This window comes from Arachis hypogaea, chromosome 16, assembly GCF_003086295.3.
Source record: "Arachis hypogaea cultivar Tifrunner chromosome 16, arahy.Tifrunner.gnm2.J5K5, whole genome shotgun sequence".
NCBI lineage: Eukaryota > Viridiplantae > Streptophyta > Magnoliopsida > Fabales > Fabaceae > Arachis > Arachis hypogaea.
In genome coordinates this window covers 134,487,852-134,505,045 of record NC_092051.1, presented here as the reverse complement: position 1 = coordinate 134,505,045, position 17,194 = coordinate 134,487,852, and the positions used below count along the sequence as shown (strand labels likewise).

The 17,194-nt window shown below is 25.5% G+C and overlaps 1 protein-coding gene across 2 annotated transcripts; it reads left to right on the top strand.

Annotated features, from left to right (window-relative positions):
• The first annotated feature begins 8,189 nt into the window (after positions 1 to 8,189).
• Positions 8,190 to 16,891, top strand: LOC112755108 (triacylglycerol lipase 2). 2 transcript variants are annotated; one of them, XM_072221254.1, is made up of 10 exons: positions 8,273 to 8,575; positions 9,010 to 9,123; positions 12,386 to 12,526; positions 13,144 to 13,254; positions 14,193 to 14,336; positions 14,453 to 14,493; positions 14,898 to 14,977; positions 15,472 to 15,567; positions 16,042 to 16,408; positions 16,751 to 16,891. In XM_072221254.1, exons 1-9 carry the CDS (start codon positions 8,381 to 8,383, stop codon positions 16,365 to 16,367), a joined length of 1,248 nt encoding a protein of 415 aa, XP_072077355.1. In that variant the 5' UTR covers positions 8,273 to 8,380; the 3' UTR covers positions 16,368 to 16,408; positions 16,751 to 16,891. The 2 variants fall into 2 exon arrangements, with proteins under 2 accessions (XP_025658796.1, XP_072077355.1); XM_025803011.3 differs by lacking the exon at positions 16,751 to 16,891 and having other exon boundaries at positions 8,190 to 8,575; positions 16,042 to 16,484.
• Positions 16,892 to 17,194: the final 303 nt, after the last annotated feature.

The following is a 17,194-nucleotide window of genomic DNA, read 5'->3' as shown; positions in this document are numbered from 1 at the left end:
GAAAATAGCCATAAATAAATTTATTTCCTTAATAAATGTTAATTTTGTCGTCAAATTCTATATTACTTTTAAAATTTTAGCGTAATTGAGTCTAATTTCTACATTTTGAAATGAATATACACGAAAAAATTAATATGTAAATCACATTATTAATACAAAATTATTTTTTAATATAATTAGTGGTGCTTATTTGAACCAATAAATTTAGCTTCTAATGATATTAAAGTCAACCTATTTTATTATCTTGTGCCTTCAAATAATTTATACGACTGACATAAAAATATAACAATTAAAAAAAAATCATTACAATGAGTATATTCATTTTAACAAATATTCTTCAATCTAATACTATAAAAAAAATACATTGGCCACTTTGAATTGCTACAGGTCAACTTCTATCTATAGTAGTAGAATGTCTAAATTAAGATATATTCATCAAACAAACAATCAATAAAACACTCATATGTACTTTCTCATTTTGGGTACATTTATATATAAAAGAAATTATACATAAAGAAAAAAAAGAAGAAAAGAAGAGTTGAAAACTTGAAATAGCAAGAGCGATAAAAATCACGATTCTTATAATTTTGTGTGGCCATCTATATATAGTAGACCAGACAACTATCATTATCTAACAAAATTAATTTGTAATTATTGCACTCAATTTGAATAAGTAAGAAATTATCTCATTTTAATTTAGTCATTACTTCACATAATTTGAATTTAGCTCAATATATATGATTTGATTTGATTTAATTATTAGTTAAAAATATTTCAACTACCTATTTTATTTATAGATTTATTATTTTAATGACTAATAAATTAATCAAATTAATTAATTATTACACACAATAAATTTTGTTTAATAAATTAAAAGAAATAAATTAAAAAATACTAACAAAATATTAAAATAAATAATTTAAAAAATATTACCAAATCAAATTGATATAAATTATAATAAATTATATATCTAATCAAATCAATTAGTTGATATAGTTAGTTTATCGTAATAACTTGTATTTAATGAGTTAAAAGAAATAAATCAGGAAACACTCTCAGAAGCATGCCACGTCAACTCCATCATTAAGTACAGAAATCCGATTTTTATATAATAGAATAGATAGATAGATAGATTATTATTATTATTATTATTATTATTATTATTATTATTATTATTATTATTATTATTTACTTGTCGGAGGAAAAAATAATGTGATAAAATAGTCAAATAACTGTAAAATAATTATTAATAAAACTAAAAATACACACTACATTATTAAATAGAAAAGTTGTTGAATTTTATTTTCTCGTGCACGTGCACGTGCACTTGCATACAAACATACATATACATAACTAGCACTTTAGAATAAACTAGAATTCATAATTTGACCATATCATATCATTTATACACGATACTGTGTATAATTCTTAGCAAAAAAGCAAATTCTCAAACCATACTAGTTTTTGGACACAACACAAAAAAATAAATGTGACGAAAGTGCAACATCTTGACAGTCATTTATAATTTCGAATTTGGTGCCTCTAACTTAACTATTTCATAGATTAATAAGCTATTTTACAATAACACCAGCAGCTCCCTTAATACATCTCAAGAATTACAATTCTTGAAAATTTTGGAAGTAGGACCAAGCTCCTCATCCGTAACAGCCTCAAAAGTTTTTTTTTTTTTTCAGATTTTTCTTAACTTTTGCACTCCTAGGAGGATTCTTAACCATCTCTTTCTTGACCATATGAATGAGGATGCATCAAGAACAATGGAAAGTATCCCCTGCTATGCACAAGAATTAAATAAATAAATATATGCAACAGAGCACATGCAAACATATAAATACACACATTATGCTAGTTTTCCAGCCCCAAAATTTTTTTATTCTTCCTAATTCATCAAACACAACAAACAATTTAACCAACCAACACAATCATAATTTAAATCATCCCCAATGAATAGATTACCATAGTTTCCTTGAGAGGAGAACTCGAGAAGTTCAATTTCAGCACTACACTCCCTAATAGCATCTACACTCTCCTCAACAATTTTGCCTTTGTCTTTGATAACATCAATGTCAATACTTATATCATCTAATCCAGCAACTTTAACATTCTTTTCACCAAAGAAATCAATAACAAGTCCACATTTTGTCTTCGGAACAATTTCCATCAGAAGAAATACATTCTCCCAAGACCTGACATGGATCCTTCTCGCCAACAACAAATTTACCGTCACTTAAATGGGTCTTTCGCAAACAAACATCCTAAACAGAATTCAAAAAATAAAACAAAATAAAAGGAAAAGAAATCAACAATGCAGAAGTAACGAATAAATTAAATCAAAATTATCAAACATCCACATATCAAATACATGAATATCAAAATGCAACCTTGATTGGAGTATATTTATCATCGGCATCATAGTTAGGCAATTCAAACATGACAATAATAGCAGCATCATTGCAAATTCTTTTCACGTGAAAAGTTCCAAAATATTTGTCAATACCAACACTCTTAGTATCTATCTTAAGAAGCAACTTCTTTCCCACCAACAATTGTTAGAACATCACAGGATAGCTATCTCCGTCCACGTACAACCTGTGTAATAATTTAAACACATGATTCTTAGCAAATCACGAAACAAGTACAGATTCAATCTCCATCAGTACACAACTATATCTAGAATAAATAGATGATATCCATTATTAAATTCAACAACATATAGATAGAAGAAATCATACACTTGCATCCTTTTGAATTTTGCCAAACAAATCAGCACATGATTTTTTCAGTAAATAAGCAACCTCACGATCAAATAAGACAAATATACCATGTCCATTTTTTATGATTAAATAATGTTATTTCTTATGATATTTTAGTGTTAATGAATAAAATTATCTTTTATTTTATGTTTTGTTATTTTTTGTATTGTATATAATTTCAATAATATTTTATTATTCTAATTAATAAAAATATTATAAGACGTTGACTTTTGAAAAAGGATTAAAAATATTCAAAGGGACTGTTTTAAAATTTTAAAAATTTTTCAAGGACTGTTTTAAGATTTTTCAAAATTGTCGGAGACTATTTTGTACTTTATCTTGGAGATTAATTTGTTCATCTTGCACATATAGATACTTAACAGCTACATGTGCGAGTTGACATTTCACATCAACAGTTACCGTTGGTGACTAACAGAGAGAAGACTGTATTGTCTAACGAAAATAAACGTTAGGGACTATTTTGTGTATTTTAAAACCTAAAAAACTAAAGTGTCCAATTCCAAAAATTTCAGAAACTAATTTGAATAATTACTCTATGTTTTAATTTTTATTAATAATTTTTTTAATTACATAATTTTTTATTTATATATTCCAAAATTACATTGAGAATTATTTACTTAAATTCATAATAAATAATTTTTTTAAAATTTGAATTTATTAAAAAATATTAATATAATAAATATTATAGCAATAAAAAATTAATTTAAATAAATATGGCATCAAAATTTTTTTAGATAAATAGATTTCTCACAAATATGTCCTTTATGAATTTAATGCCCAAACAATTTGTTTTATCTAAGAGAATAAAAATAAAGAGGTTTCTAACTAATTTAAATTTAGAAATAAATAAATTGCTAACTAATTTAAGAATAACAACATGACCCTTAACGTGCCAATTTATCATTAAAATGTGTTATCTAAATAATTTTTGTTAAAAATTAATAATAAAGATAATGAAAGGGTCACATTATCCTAAAATACTAAAAACCACAAGAACTGAATTGAACTTACTTTTTGTTAGAAGACATTTTATCCTTAAAAAAAAATCAAAGATCTAATTAATTGTTCACTACTAGAGAAATTTCATAAAAATTGGCTAGTCATAGTGGACCTCTCATTTCCACCTTGTCCCCTGCTTACACTTGTTAAATTTAGATAGGTGAGTAGAAATTTTTATCTTTAATTTAATCTAAGGGGACGACTTACACAGGCAATGTTTGGTTGTATAGACATGAACACAGAAATATAGACATATTAGGGCTATATAATTTAAAAAATGAATATCACATATATTATCTTTTTGGGTTTACTAAAGATCGAACTCTTGACTTTTTGGATTTAGAGCTCTAATAACATGTCATTATACCACTCATCTCAAAAACTTCAGTTGATGTGAAAAGATAACACTAATGATTATATCTCTAGTATTTTTCTAAACCTCCATTATACAGTACAAATATTTCATTGGCTCTCTATACTTTCTCATTTATTATTTGTTTGTTGAGATATAAATTTTTTATAAACATATTAGTACATAAATATACACAGAATATATGTATTTAATGTTTCTTTAAAATATTAAGATATAGAGACACAATCAATTAAATACAATTTTTATACTATTATCTCTTATTAATTTTTAAAATAACAATTTTATCCCTAACTCTAATCTCTCTTTTTTTCCCTCTCTGTGTTTCTTCTTCTTCATCCTTTGTTATGCTCTCCATTCTGATCTCCTTCTTGCATCTTCTCTCTGCCATTAACCTTTTCTTCAATCACTACTCTTTTTGTTACTATCATTGTCGCTGCGTCTCCTCCTCCTTCGTCCAGATCTGTCACTGTCACGTCTCCTCCTCCTCTTTTGTCCAGACCCACAGTTGTGCGTCTCCTCCTTCTTTGTCCAAATTCATCGGTGTTGTCACATCTCCTCTTCCTCCGTCCTCTTCTTCTATTCCTCCTTCACATTCGCCTTTCCTTCTCTTCGCGGTGTACACCACCGCCTCTCCCTCTTTCTCTTCGAGTTTGTCACTGTCATGTCTCTCCATGGTTAGTTTCGTTTCTACCTCGATTTTGGTTCCTCCTTTATCTTTGTCGCCTTTTGTCGCTGCCATTTTTCTCTTCCGCTGTCTTCTTCTTCCCCTTCACAGATCTGTTCTTCTGTCGCCTTCTCCTCCTCTTTTGTTTTTCTTTTTAAAAATTAAATGTTCTTGTTGATTCTTGTAAAATTTTTGCTGACTGATTTGTGGTGAATTATGTGTGATGATAAATTTGTAGTGGTAAAGATATTGGATGGTGGTGGCAGCAACCGTGAAAGAACATAATAATAATATGGAATTTTTTTAATTTTATTATGTCTTGTTTAATGTTTTTCCAAACACAATACATATACACATGATGGATCAAAAAATATTATTATGGGATTAATAACATATATAATATTAAAATATGATTTATGTAAATAAATTATATAATATAAGATGCATTGCAAAAATATACTGATAGAGAATATATTTTAAAGTACAAAAAATGTGTATTTTTTTATTAATAAAATGGTACACGTCGATTCTTCATATCATAAAATTCATCGATAATTAAATTTGTCTAAAATCTTTCAACAATCTTCTTCTCAATGTAAATTAAAAAATAATTAGCAAGAAATTCATTTTTCATTTTATTTTTGAGTCTATTTATAGCTGAGAAAAATCTCTCAATTGTAGCAGTTAAAACAAAAAAAGTTAATACCAAGCAAAAAACGATCAATCAAATGATACGTTAAAGACTTTTCTATCTTCATTAATGGATGACATAACTTAAAAATTGTGTACATGTTACTTAATTCAACATGATTAAAAACATCAAATTTATAATATTGAGTTTAAATTCTAATATAAAATTTCTTTTGGTCACTAAACTCATTTAGATATAAAATTATTTTACTATTTTATTTATTTTTTAAATATTAAAAATCATTAATATTTGAGTTAAATTTTTATCTATATTAGACTAAATATTAAATATATTTTTAAATAAAAAATTATATAATATATAATTATTTTATATACTTAATAACTTTTTTATTAACTTTTTTTTTTAAAAAATTGGAGGACCAAAGCCTCCCCTCACCCTCCTCTAAGTATATTCCTGCATATACCTTAATAATTTGTGTTCATGCTTTTTGATGTTATGTCTTTGTGTTTTTGTCTAAAAAAATACATAAATCAAATGCTGCCATACGAATTATCCAAACGACTTTTTAAATCTTTTTATGAATACGATGTCTAATAAGGTAATATCTATCCTATTTATTTGAGTTAAATAAATTAATTAAATCGAAATCAAGGCATATATAATAGGGAGTAGATCTTTTTCGATGAAAAAAATTAGATGATATTCAGTGTTTAATCTTACTTTTTATTATTCTTTTTTTTTTTTTAGTTTTGGTCCTATTTATAAAATTAAAAGTGAGAGGTCACACTTTATTCTCTCAAGTGTTAAAAAAATTAGAGAAGCTGCATTTTCTATATAATAAACCAGGTTTTGGACAAATAGAATGATGAACTAATATATACTTTTAAGTCAATATTTTGGATTGGTTCTATTGGATTTTTCTTTTCAAAATTGGACATTTTAATTAAATTATTTTAAGAGAAGAAAAATTAGTATTTATGTGCATGCTATATAAGTTTATATTTAATTGTCCCAATAAGTTATGTTCATTTTTATATCTAATATTTACATAATAATTTAAAATTATATTGTTTATTTTCTTATTTTATTTCGTATTTGATTTGATTTGATAAATATCACATACGTATTTAATTGTATATATTAGAAATAAACTCAAAGAGAGAAAAATAGTAAATTTACTTAACTAGAAAAAGAAAAATAAAAATTGAAAGAGCTAATTTTTATGTAACTTATTTTTTTATAATAAATTTTAAATATATTTAAAATTTATTTATTTTTATTTTTTAAATTAAATATTAATTTTTAACTTATTTTAATAAGTTAAGTATTATTTTTAGGCACTATAACAATTAATCTGTTATATAATTTTTTTAATTTTAATTTTTCTATTATCTTTTTCATTTTATTGTTTCTTCTTTTTTTCCCCTAATTCTTCTGCTCTTAAAATAATTTAAGGCGTATTATCATATATTTGAATATTTGAATTAAAATAATCTAACTAAAAAATAAATGTCCAATTTTATAAAGAGAAATTCAGTAGAACTAGTCCAAAATGTTAGCTTAAAGTATAAATTAATCCATTATTTATGAGTTTAATTTTAATGTATTGATAGTATAAATATTTTAGACAGTTATGTAATTATAATCGTTCTCTTAGAATAATATAAAAGGTAATTATTTTTGTTAATATAATGTTATGTGATTAAATATACGTGTAAATGATTTTATACTGATAATACATCAAAATTAAAATTTTATTTTATTTGTCTAAAAATTGGTTTATTATATGTATTATATTTCGGTTCAATTAATATATTTAACTCAAATAAATAAAATACGTGTTATTTTATTAGATATGATCCTTAAAAAAAAAAAAAAAATACGTTTTTACAGTTTTAATGTGAGTCGTTCCCTGTGTAACGCTACGGCCAATTTAGAAAATTAATTAATTTTAAACCAATAAATAGGAAGTAGCTGTGACTAGAAATTTTATCAAAATTTATTAGCCATAACGAACCCTCATTTCCACCTTGTCCCAGCTCACTGGTATTATCGATATCATAAACAATATGCCTTGTCAAATTTAGATAAGGGGAGAGAGATTTTTCTCTTTTATTTATAAAATATAAAAGGATAATGTATGTGGTCGATTAATAAATTAATTTATTTTCAAGTAATAAAAAAGGAAATAATCTTTCCTGGATAAATATAAAAGATAAATAATTCAACGCGTTATCTTATCTATCATTATTTTAGTCTACACAAAATTATGTTTGATATATATATACACATTATTTTATAGAGAGTTGAATTAATATACTTTATGTCTTTTATGATTTTTCTAATGACAACAAAAATACTAATAAAAAATATAATTTATTTTTATTTTTTATATTATTTTTATCAATTTTTTATAATTATATTTTTTTAAAAAAGATAAGATAGAATTAATTTATCACCAAATAAAATTTATAAACATTAATTTTTATATCTTTATTTTTTATTTTTGATTCTTAATATTTTGCAATGTTGTCAGAACCAATCCAATCCTTAAACTCGAATCTAATCAACTCATTGTTAGTTTGTTACTTACCAAAAGCAGTAAGGAAGAAGCTCCAAATAATAGTGGACCCCTCAATGACTTCCCAAAATGTCCAAAGAAAAGAGAAAACCATATCTTTTTAGACCCTAAAAAAAACCCTGTAAAGAGAGGAAAACACATGAGAATCAGAAACCAGCTCTGTTTTTCCATTCCTCTCTCCTCCTAACTTCTCTTTCATTATTTCACACACCTCCTCCCTTTCTCTCTCTCTCTCTCTCTATAAATAAACGCAACATTACTACTACTCAATTATCCCCACACCTTCATTGACATAAAATAATAAACAGTTATTATTATTATGTCTCTCTTGGCTAATACCCTGTACCTTTTATTATTCTTTTCATCTTCTGTGCTTCGCGTAGCACAGGGTTCTAGCCGTGCCTCCTTAGGTAGAAAAAACGGTGCTACTACCTTTCCTCCTTCTCTCTTGGGTGATGATGGCATATGCGCCTCTTCTGTTGTTATTCATGGTTACAAGTGCCAGGAACTTCAAGTAAGAAAACCACAACAGAGACCTTAAAAAACACACATGTTAATCTACACTACCACAAAGGCAACGCATGCATATGAAAAACGTTGCTTATAGAATAGGATCGATACGACGATAGATTAGACATATAATGACCTTGCAAAGCTCTTAGATAATTTTAGGTGACATTTTTTATAAGTAGCAACGTTATTCAATATCCCTTGTAAAGGGGGAAAATTCACATACCGAAGTTGATAATTGAAAATTAATAAATACAAATTTAGTCAAATATGTCATCAACAGATTAATTTGTTTTGTAGTGTATATTTGTGAATTGTGATGGTTATGTTAAAATTGTGGGAGACATAAAGGTTATTTATTAACTTGAAAGAAACTACTATATTTGGTAAATGTTAATTGGATTATATCATCTTTTTTTTTCTTTTTTTTTCCCTCAGGTTACTACTGCAGATGGGTACATTCTTAGCGTCCAAAGAATCCCAGAAGGTAGAAGTGGCAATGGGAATAATCAGACGAAGCAGGCAGTGATACTTCAGCATGGAATATTAGTGGTAAGTGCACACAATAAATACCCTACTATATTATTATTATTAAATTACTACTCTTTATTTGCCTATCATGCATGTAACATGTGCCAATTTACATAAATTACTTTAACAATAAATATATTTTACCTACTTAGTACAATATAATGTTCAATAATTAGCGATCGTTTATTTGGATAATTCTACGGTGCCTATAAAATTTTTGTCTAACTTATCTAAATATAAATATTAAAAAATAAAACTCAATTTTTTATAAAATTAAAACGTGTGTTATTTATAAGTACTATACAGTACACCTTTTTTATTTCTCCGAATATATAAGATATAGTGTAATGTATGCATCATATTCATACTGCATTGTATTTGCTAGATTTAATTTGAAGTGTATGTGTTATCCTTAATATGTTCGTGAGATGATTAATTATTTTTAAGTAAAGTTTAATTACGTTAATATGTGTGGAAAATGCTGGTTATTATCGCGAAAACTAATTTCACATAATATGAACTTATTAAGATACATATGCGTGTTCAATTATTATTGTTGACGGTTTGTTTCCAATTTGATTCTGTTTTAGATTTTAAGAGGCGTAAATAATTAGTACGCCGCCCTTTATTATTTTCTTTTTCCTTCTTATATCCGTTTAAAAATGGTTATGCTAAAAGCCTAAAACTCAATTTTCACCAAACACACTAAAACTTGATTTGGTAAAATTTTTTATTTTTAAAAAATTATAGCATCTATATTTAATAAATTAAATTAAAATTAATTTTTAATAAATATAAATAATAATAATTACACTTAGTAAAATAATTTTTAAAATTTAAAAATACTATAATAGATATAAATATAAAAAATAATTTTAAAAATTAATTAATGTACAAAGATATGTTAAATTTTTTAAATTTTAATAAATACAAGTCAATTTTAAAAAATTTTATTTTAGATAATTTAAAAAACACTCGTATCTTTAAAAATTGTAAGTATAAGTATATGATATTTTTATTTATCAAATATAAAATAAAAAATAACTCTTTAAAAAGTTTTACTAAACCAAACTGGATTGATTGATCATTTAGCTGAGCAAATTTTAAGTAAAATCTATATTTTATCTAATAATTAATATTTTCTGAAAATTCTCAATGAGGTTTGTGAGGCATATAGCGCTTACCACATCACCTGAATTTTGTGCGTATCTCACCTAAACTTTAATTATTAAAAAAATAGTAAAATATATTTTTTATTTTCTAATATTTTTAAAATTTTTTAGAATTACTATTCCTTTTTAATTTATTTTAATTGTTTCCATAATATTTTAAATATTTTTTAACTATATTCCTGAATTAACGTTATTACAAAATTTGATACAACAATACTGGAAAAATGTGTTAATGAAATAAATTTGAAACGTAATAAATTAAAATTGATCAATAACATCATGATATACATTTTACATTTATTTTCAATTTTACCAATTGTATCACATTTAAAATAGATGTCAATTATGCTCCGGGATGTTGACATGCATGGGTAATGTGGCAATTTAGCATATTCAAGTGCCACACATTTGTGACACATCAACTTATTGTTATTGCTATGTCAATAGCTTTAATTTAAAATGTTGGATAAATTTCCTAAACAAACTAACATGAAAAGTAATTTTAAAAATTAAACAAAAAAAGTTATACTTTTCAAAAATGTTTTTCTCCTTATCTCCGGGAAATTAAACATGATGCATCTTTTGGTTGTTTGAGTGTGAAGTGTGAACTTGACTCCATAGCCCATACTTGACAAAGGTGACAACAAAAAGGGTTGAGTTCCGCGTCTGTCACACAATTAATGGCGCTAAGTTACTCTTACTCCTTTCCCTTTCATTTCTTTATTTAATTGAGTCCAAGAAGATATCATGATTCCTGACTAACGTAAGTGACGCCCATGTTGCTTTTAGACATAGAAAGTGGCACACTTTCTCAATCTGTTGGCTTTACAACTAAGCTAATTAACAAATTATTTTTGGAAAAAGCAAATGGGTCATAGTTTTGTTTATGGAATAATAGCATTTTGGTGGATGATTAGGCTTATCAAATCTCCTGCTTTAGACAACAACAAAAAATCTCCTTGCTTTCCAGCAGAAAATAAGTGTTTTTGTTTATCGGATCAGATTTGATATGGTCAAAATTTTGATTCGATTTGTACTAAATTTATCAGATCAAATTTAATATTTATACTCTTTATGTTCATATCAGATATCAAATATATTCATGAAATAAAAAATATATCAAAAATTTTATTTTTATAAAAAAAAATCAATAAAATCTCTTTTTTTCTCTAATAATTTTTTTTACTATTTTAAATGTTTACTTTTAAAATATTATTAAACCAATTTTTTTTAAATAATAAAAATAAAATAATACAACATATAAAAATAATTATTAATTAAAATAAAACATAAATATATACAACATATATATTATTTATTTATTTATTTATTATTTAGTGTAGATCCGCATATATAAATATGATATTCTGCAATTCAATTTGATTAGAGTGCGAATCACATCGAATCTGACGATTCGATCATCTTACGGATCAGATCATATTTGCAAATTAGATACGAATAAATAGAGTGAATTTATAAATTCGATCTATAAACATTCTTATTAAAAAAGGGTAAGTATATCGGGTTTTACTAAAACAAGCTAAGGTCAAATGTCCCGTTTCTTTTTTAGAAAAAAATATTTTAAATTGAAAAATCTCAAAATTTTATCGAAACGGGCCTCATATGTCACAATATAAGGACCATTAATGGATTTGTCTTTAAGTTCCACAATTTGAGTGCGCCCGGCACAGGCACTACAACACTGCTGCATAGATGATAGTAGATCACCACATTTTCTTCTTTTCTATATTATATACTCATAGATATAAGTATAACAGAGTGAACGTCGAAGGTGTCTCCTAAATAGTACCGAAACGTGGATGTTTCCCATCTTGCACGACGCAAAAAATTGTTATTTATGACTTACGAGTGTGTTCTGTAATTTCCAAAATAAATTATCTTGTGGTCCCATGCATGCATATGGTAATCTTTTATTGCCAATTAATTGTGTTACACTTACACAACATCATCCACCACCTCTGCTGATAAGAGTAAGCTTGCGAAATCCGACAAACCCAGAAACCAATGCATGCGTATTCTAAATTTACATATTATGAGTATATTCATTGAATTTAACAAATAAATAATAGTGTATATATACGTGGGTGCAGGACGGAACGCAATGGCTTTTGAACGGTCCAGAGCAAAATCTGCCACTGATATTAGCTGATAACGGCTTCGATGTTTGGATTTCTAACACCAGAGGCACCAGATTCAGCCGCCGCCATACCTCATTGGACCCTTCTTCTAAGGTTTACTTTCTTTTCTCTTTTCTCTTTTATTTCAACTTTAATTTCTTGATACTACTATTTCTTACTTTTAACCTATATTATTTAACAAGAAGAGTGCTAGGAACCAACACTTTTACTAAATTTTGGCCAGCACTTAACCATAAAAAAAAAAATTGAATGATTTTTCACCATTAGATGCAATCTCACACCATTAAAAACATTATTAATGACTAATTGATAGTTAAAAACTACAAAATCTGCTGACTCCTAGATTTTTTCATTTAACAAATATATATATATATATATATTAAAATTAATCACTAATATAAAATATATATTACAAATAAATTAAATATAATAATTAATTTTAATACATAAATAATATTTTTGATTATTTAAAAATAAAAATTCACATACATTTATTAACATGTAAAATTAATAATAAAAAATCATTAAATAATTTAATAAATTTAATTAAATTATTATTTAATAATTTTTAACTATTAATTTTACATAAATTTTTACTTTATTTAAATATTTCACTATTTAAATCATTTATAAAATTTTAAAAATATGAAAGCAGAAAATATAGTTTAAACCTAATCTTAATGCTAAGGATATTGGTGTAAAAAACACAGGCGTATTGGGATTGGTCGTGGGATGAACTGGGTAGCTATGATCTACCTGCTGTTGTGGAGTATGTATCCAGCCAAACAGGACAAAAGCCTCATTACGTCGGCCATTCACTGGTACTACATTATCTACTTTATTTCTTCCTTACTTTTACTCAACTTTGCCTTCAGTTATCTTACATTGTTTGGAGACTGATACAGTTAATTTTTGTTTTAAATTTTAAATTTTAGATAATTTTACAATAAAAAATTGAATACTATTAATTTCAAAAATTATTTTTTATATATATTTTTCGTATTGTTAACGTGTCATTTTTTATTGATATTATAAATAAAAAATAAAAACATATCGATTTTAAATTTTTAGTATATTAAATTTGTATTAATTTTATTTATTTTCAAACACTTTATTTAAAATACGGTTTAATTAATCACATCTATCATTTTGATATTTACTGATTTACAGATTCATTAAAATTTACAATTACAAATTTTTAACCAAAATACCTCTATTTATTATTAATTTATTCATAAATAAACTGTCATTTTTGTCTATAAAAATTTAGAATATTAATAAATTTATTCATAAATAAATAAAATTAGTTTGCACTTATGATAAACGAAAAACCGTTATTTCTAATTTTCTATCTATAAAAATGTTAAATATTAATAAATCTACACATGAATAAAATTAATATTTTGATATTTTAAATAAAAATCATCTTTCGTAAATACAAAATTAATTTTGTTCATTCATGATTAATATTGTATGTTAGCGTTTTAAAATTTGATGGTTAACAAAAATAGTTTACTCTTTATTCATCGTATTAACAGTTTGGCGGATACCAGTGACTTAGTGTATATACTTGAAAATGTGAAAATGACACGAATTATTGAACTGAAACAAGTTTACGACAGCCATGGATATCGTGATGAGAATAAATAATCACATAGAACAAGTGAATAACATACAATAATATTGTGTGGGAAATTTAAAATCAAGATTATTGAATATAATTGATGTAAAACTAGAAATTAATGAGCATGTTTGGCAGGGAACATTGACAGTTTTGGCTTCCTTGTCGGAAGGGAAATTGGTGAATCAGCTGAAATCAGCAGCATTATTGAGCCCCATAGCCTATTTGAGTCATTTAACCACTCAATTATTAGATGTTGCAGCTAAGTTTTATCTAGACGAGGTAAATAAATTAATACAAGTTTAATATTCATGAACCATATATACTTATTAATTAATTAATTAATTATCAAGACTCAACATTATCCGTTCCCATTGTTTTTGTGTTTTGCCAAACAGTTCATTCGAATATTTGGGCTATCGGAATTCATTCCCAAAGGGTAAGAACTAAGAACACAACAAAAAATAGCCGACTCGTTCGTCGTTAATGTTATGTAGACTTCAACTCTATCACGTTTCCATGCATGTGTAATATAGTTTATAGAAAAGTATAGGATATCAATATATTATCTGTTAATTTATTGTCAATAATAATTAATTATTATAAAAAATATATGTATAAGAAGATACATTTACATAAAAATATTTTTGTTAGATACATCTATAAAAAAGATATTTTTATTAGACATATTTATAAAAATATTTTCATTAAATACAGTTATAAATAAAAGTTGGTAGAAGTTAGTAGAATTCTTATTGGTTACGTAGCAGAATTGATAATTTATTTATTTTTATGTGTTTGTAATTTTGTATAATGCTATATTTATTATTATTTTTTTTATAGGATACCTGTTCAAGCCTTTCTCAAGCTAGTTTGCGATCACCCTGGAGTAGATTGTTACGACTTGTTGCCTGTTATAACCGGTTTTGACCTTCACCATACTCTATTGACAATTTCATTTCAATAACTATATTATATAATCACTAAAAATTAGTTATTTATATAAACTAATTATATATTTATGTTTGTAATTAAATTTTATAAATAATTAATTTGATTTACACTTATTACAAAACTTTATAAATAATATAATCAAATTAAATTTATATTCATAATAAAAATATAATGAAATATGACTAAAATATAAAAATAAGGAGATAATTTATTTTTTATATTTATAAAAAATTTGATTATATTATGTTTAAAGGTTTGATTATTTGAACATAAAAGAGTCTAATTATTATATAATAAAAGATTTTCGTATTTTATTAATTAATTATTTTGTTAAAAATATATAAAAAATAATAACTATAAAACATTAAATTTACACACATACATGTTGATTTCTGGTTCCTTTTAATAACTATCTACATTCAAATTTTTTTTATGAAAGTATAATTCCGTGTTGTTCTTTCAGGTAAAAATTGTTGCCTCAATTCTTCAACTATTGATTTATTATTGAAGAATGCACCTCAGTCAACAGCAACAAAGAATTTGATACACTTGGCCCAGAGTACGTAGTCCATTATTAGTAATTGCTTACTGTCGAAAATATTTTGTAATATTTAAAATTTTCTTAAAAGATAATTTATTTTTTAAATTAGTCTTTACAAGATGCCATATTAATTTTTAAAAAATATAATTATAATTTAAATCGATTATTTCATTCATTAGAGAATGACATATTATACTAAGTATTATTTGATATGATGATATGACATGTTAATATTATATGTCACAAAATGATTGATTAACATAATTGTTACTTGTTATTATACGTTATCATCTAACTTATTAAATCATTAATTTAATTTATGGTTGTATCTTTCAAACACTAACTTTATTAACAAAATCTTTCGATAAATAATTTAGAGAGTAAATTATCTTTAAAAGACAAAATTAAATATTAAATCTAAATTTTAAACTAGCAGACAAGCACAGTAGAGAGACGTATATGATGATTATTATTCGTGATTTTGTTTTTCAGCTATTAGAAGTGGGGTTCTTGCAAAGTATAATTACGTGAGACCAGACTATAATTTTATGCACTATGGAGAAGCAGTCCCTCCAGTTTACAACTTATCTAATATCCCTCATGACCTACCTCTATTTCTGAGCTATGGTGCTCGAGATGCTCTTTCTGATGTTGTTGATGTGCAAACTTTACTTGATTCCCTAAAGTCTCATGATGCTGATAAGCTTAGTGTTCAGTTCATCAAGGACTATGCTCATCTTGATTTCGTTATGGGGGTCAATGCCAAAGACGTAGTGTACAATGCTGTCATTTCATTTTTCAACCGTCAATTTAATTAATTAACTTGACGAGAAAACATGTTGTTATAGAGGGTACTACGGTAATTTCCTTCCCTCATGAAGGTTCGGTGCTATTGTTATACTATAAATAAAATATCACTTCCTTCGTACTGTCAACTCAAATTCAATACAGTTTTACTTTCTTTTCTTCATATTGCTAAAAAAAGAAAAATTCATTTTAAGATTTGCGACCACACTTTGTAAAACAACAAATATAGAATCAAAGATTTATAAAGACTGGTGTGTAAATTAAGATAATAAATTAATGGATTTCTCATCTTATAAATTTCTTATTCTTTCTTATTTTTCTTGACGTGGGACTAATTTTATATACTTCTCACACTTGTAACATTAACAAGAGGTGCTTTTGGAAATTTTGGTAGAGGTAGTTTTGGAAGAGGAGGCCGTGGAAGAAGATTATCTCGAGGCAAAAGAGGATCCTGGACAAATATGAATTGGCCACGATGTTAAATTTATGGCAAGTTAAGTCATGATCAAAACTTTTAGCATGCTCAACAACACACTCCCGGCCCTCATTATCTATGTACAATGCACTTTCTCCTCCACCAAAAATTAATCCCATTGTGTTGTCTGCTTTCTATTTACCCTTAAAAAGTATATCTTTGGATGTACATCATAAGAGGTTTGGTCATCCAACTATGACAATTGTACAGAATATTGTGAATGAATGCTCTTCGCTAGTGAATAAAGATCAATTTCAATCTTCTCTATGTCAATCTTGTTGTATGGTTAAATTCCATCAACTACCATACTCATTCTAAGACTGTTCACTCTAATCCGCTTGAATTGTTTGTTTGTCATGTTTA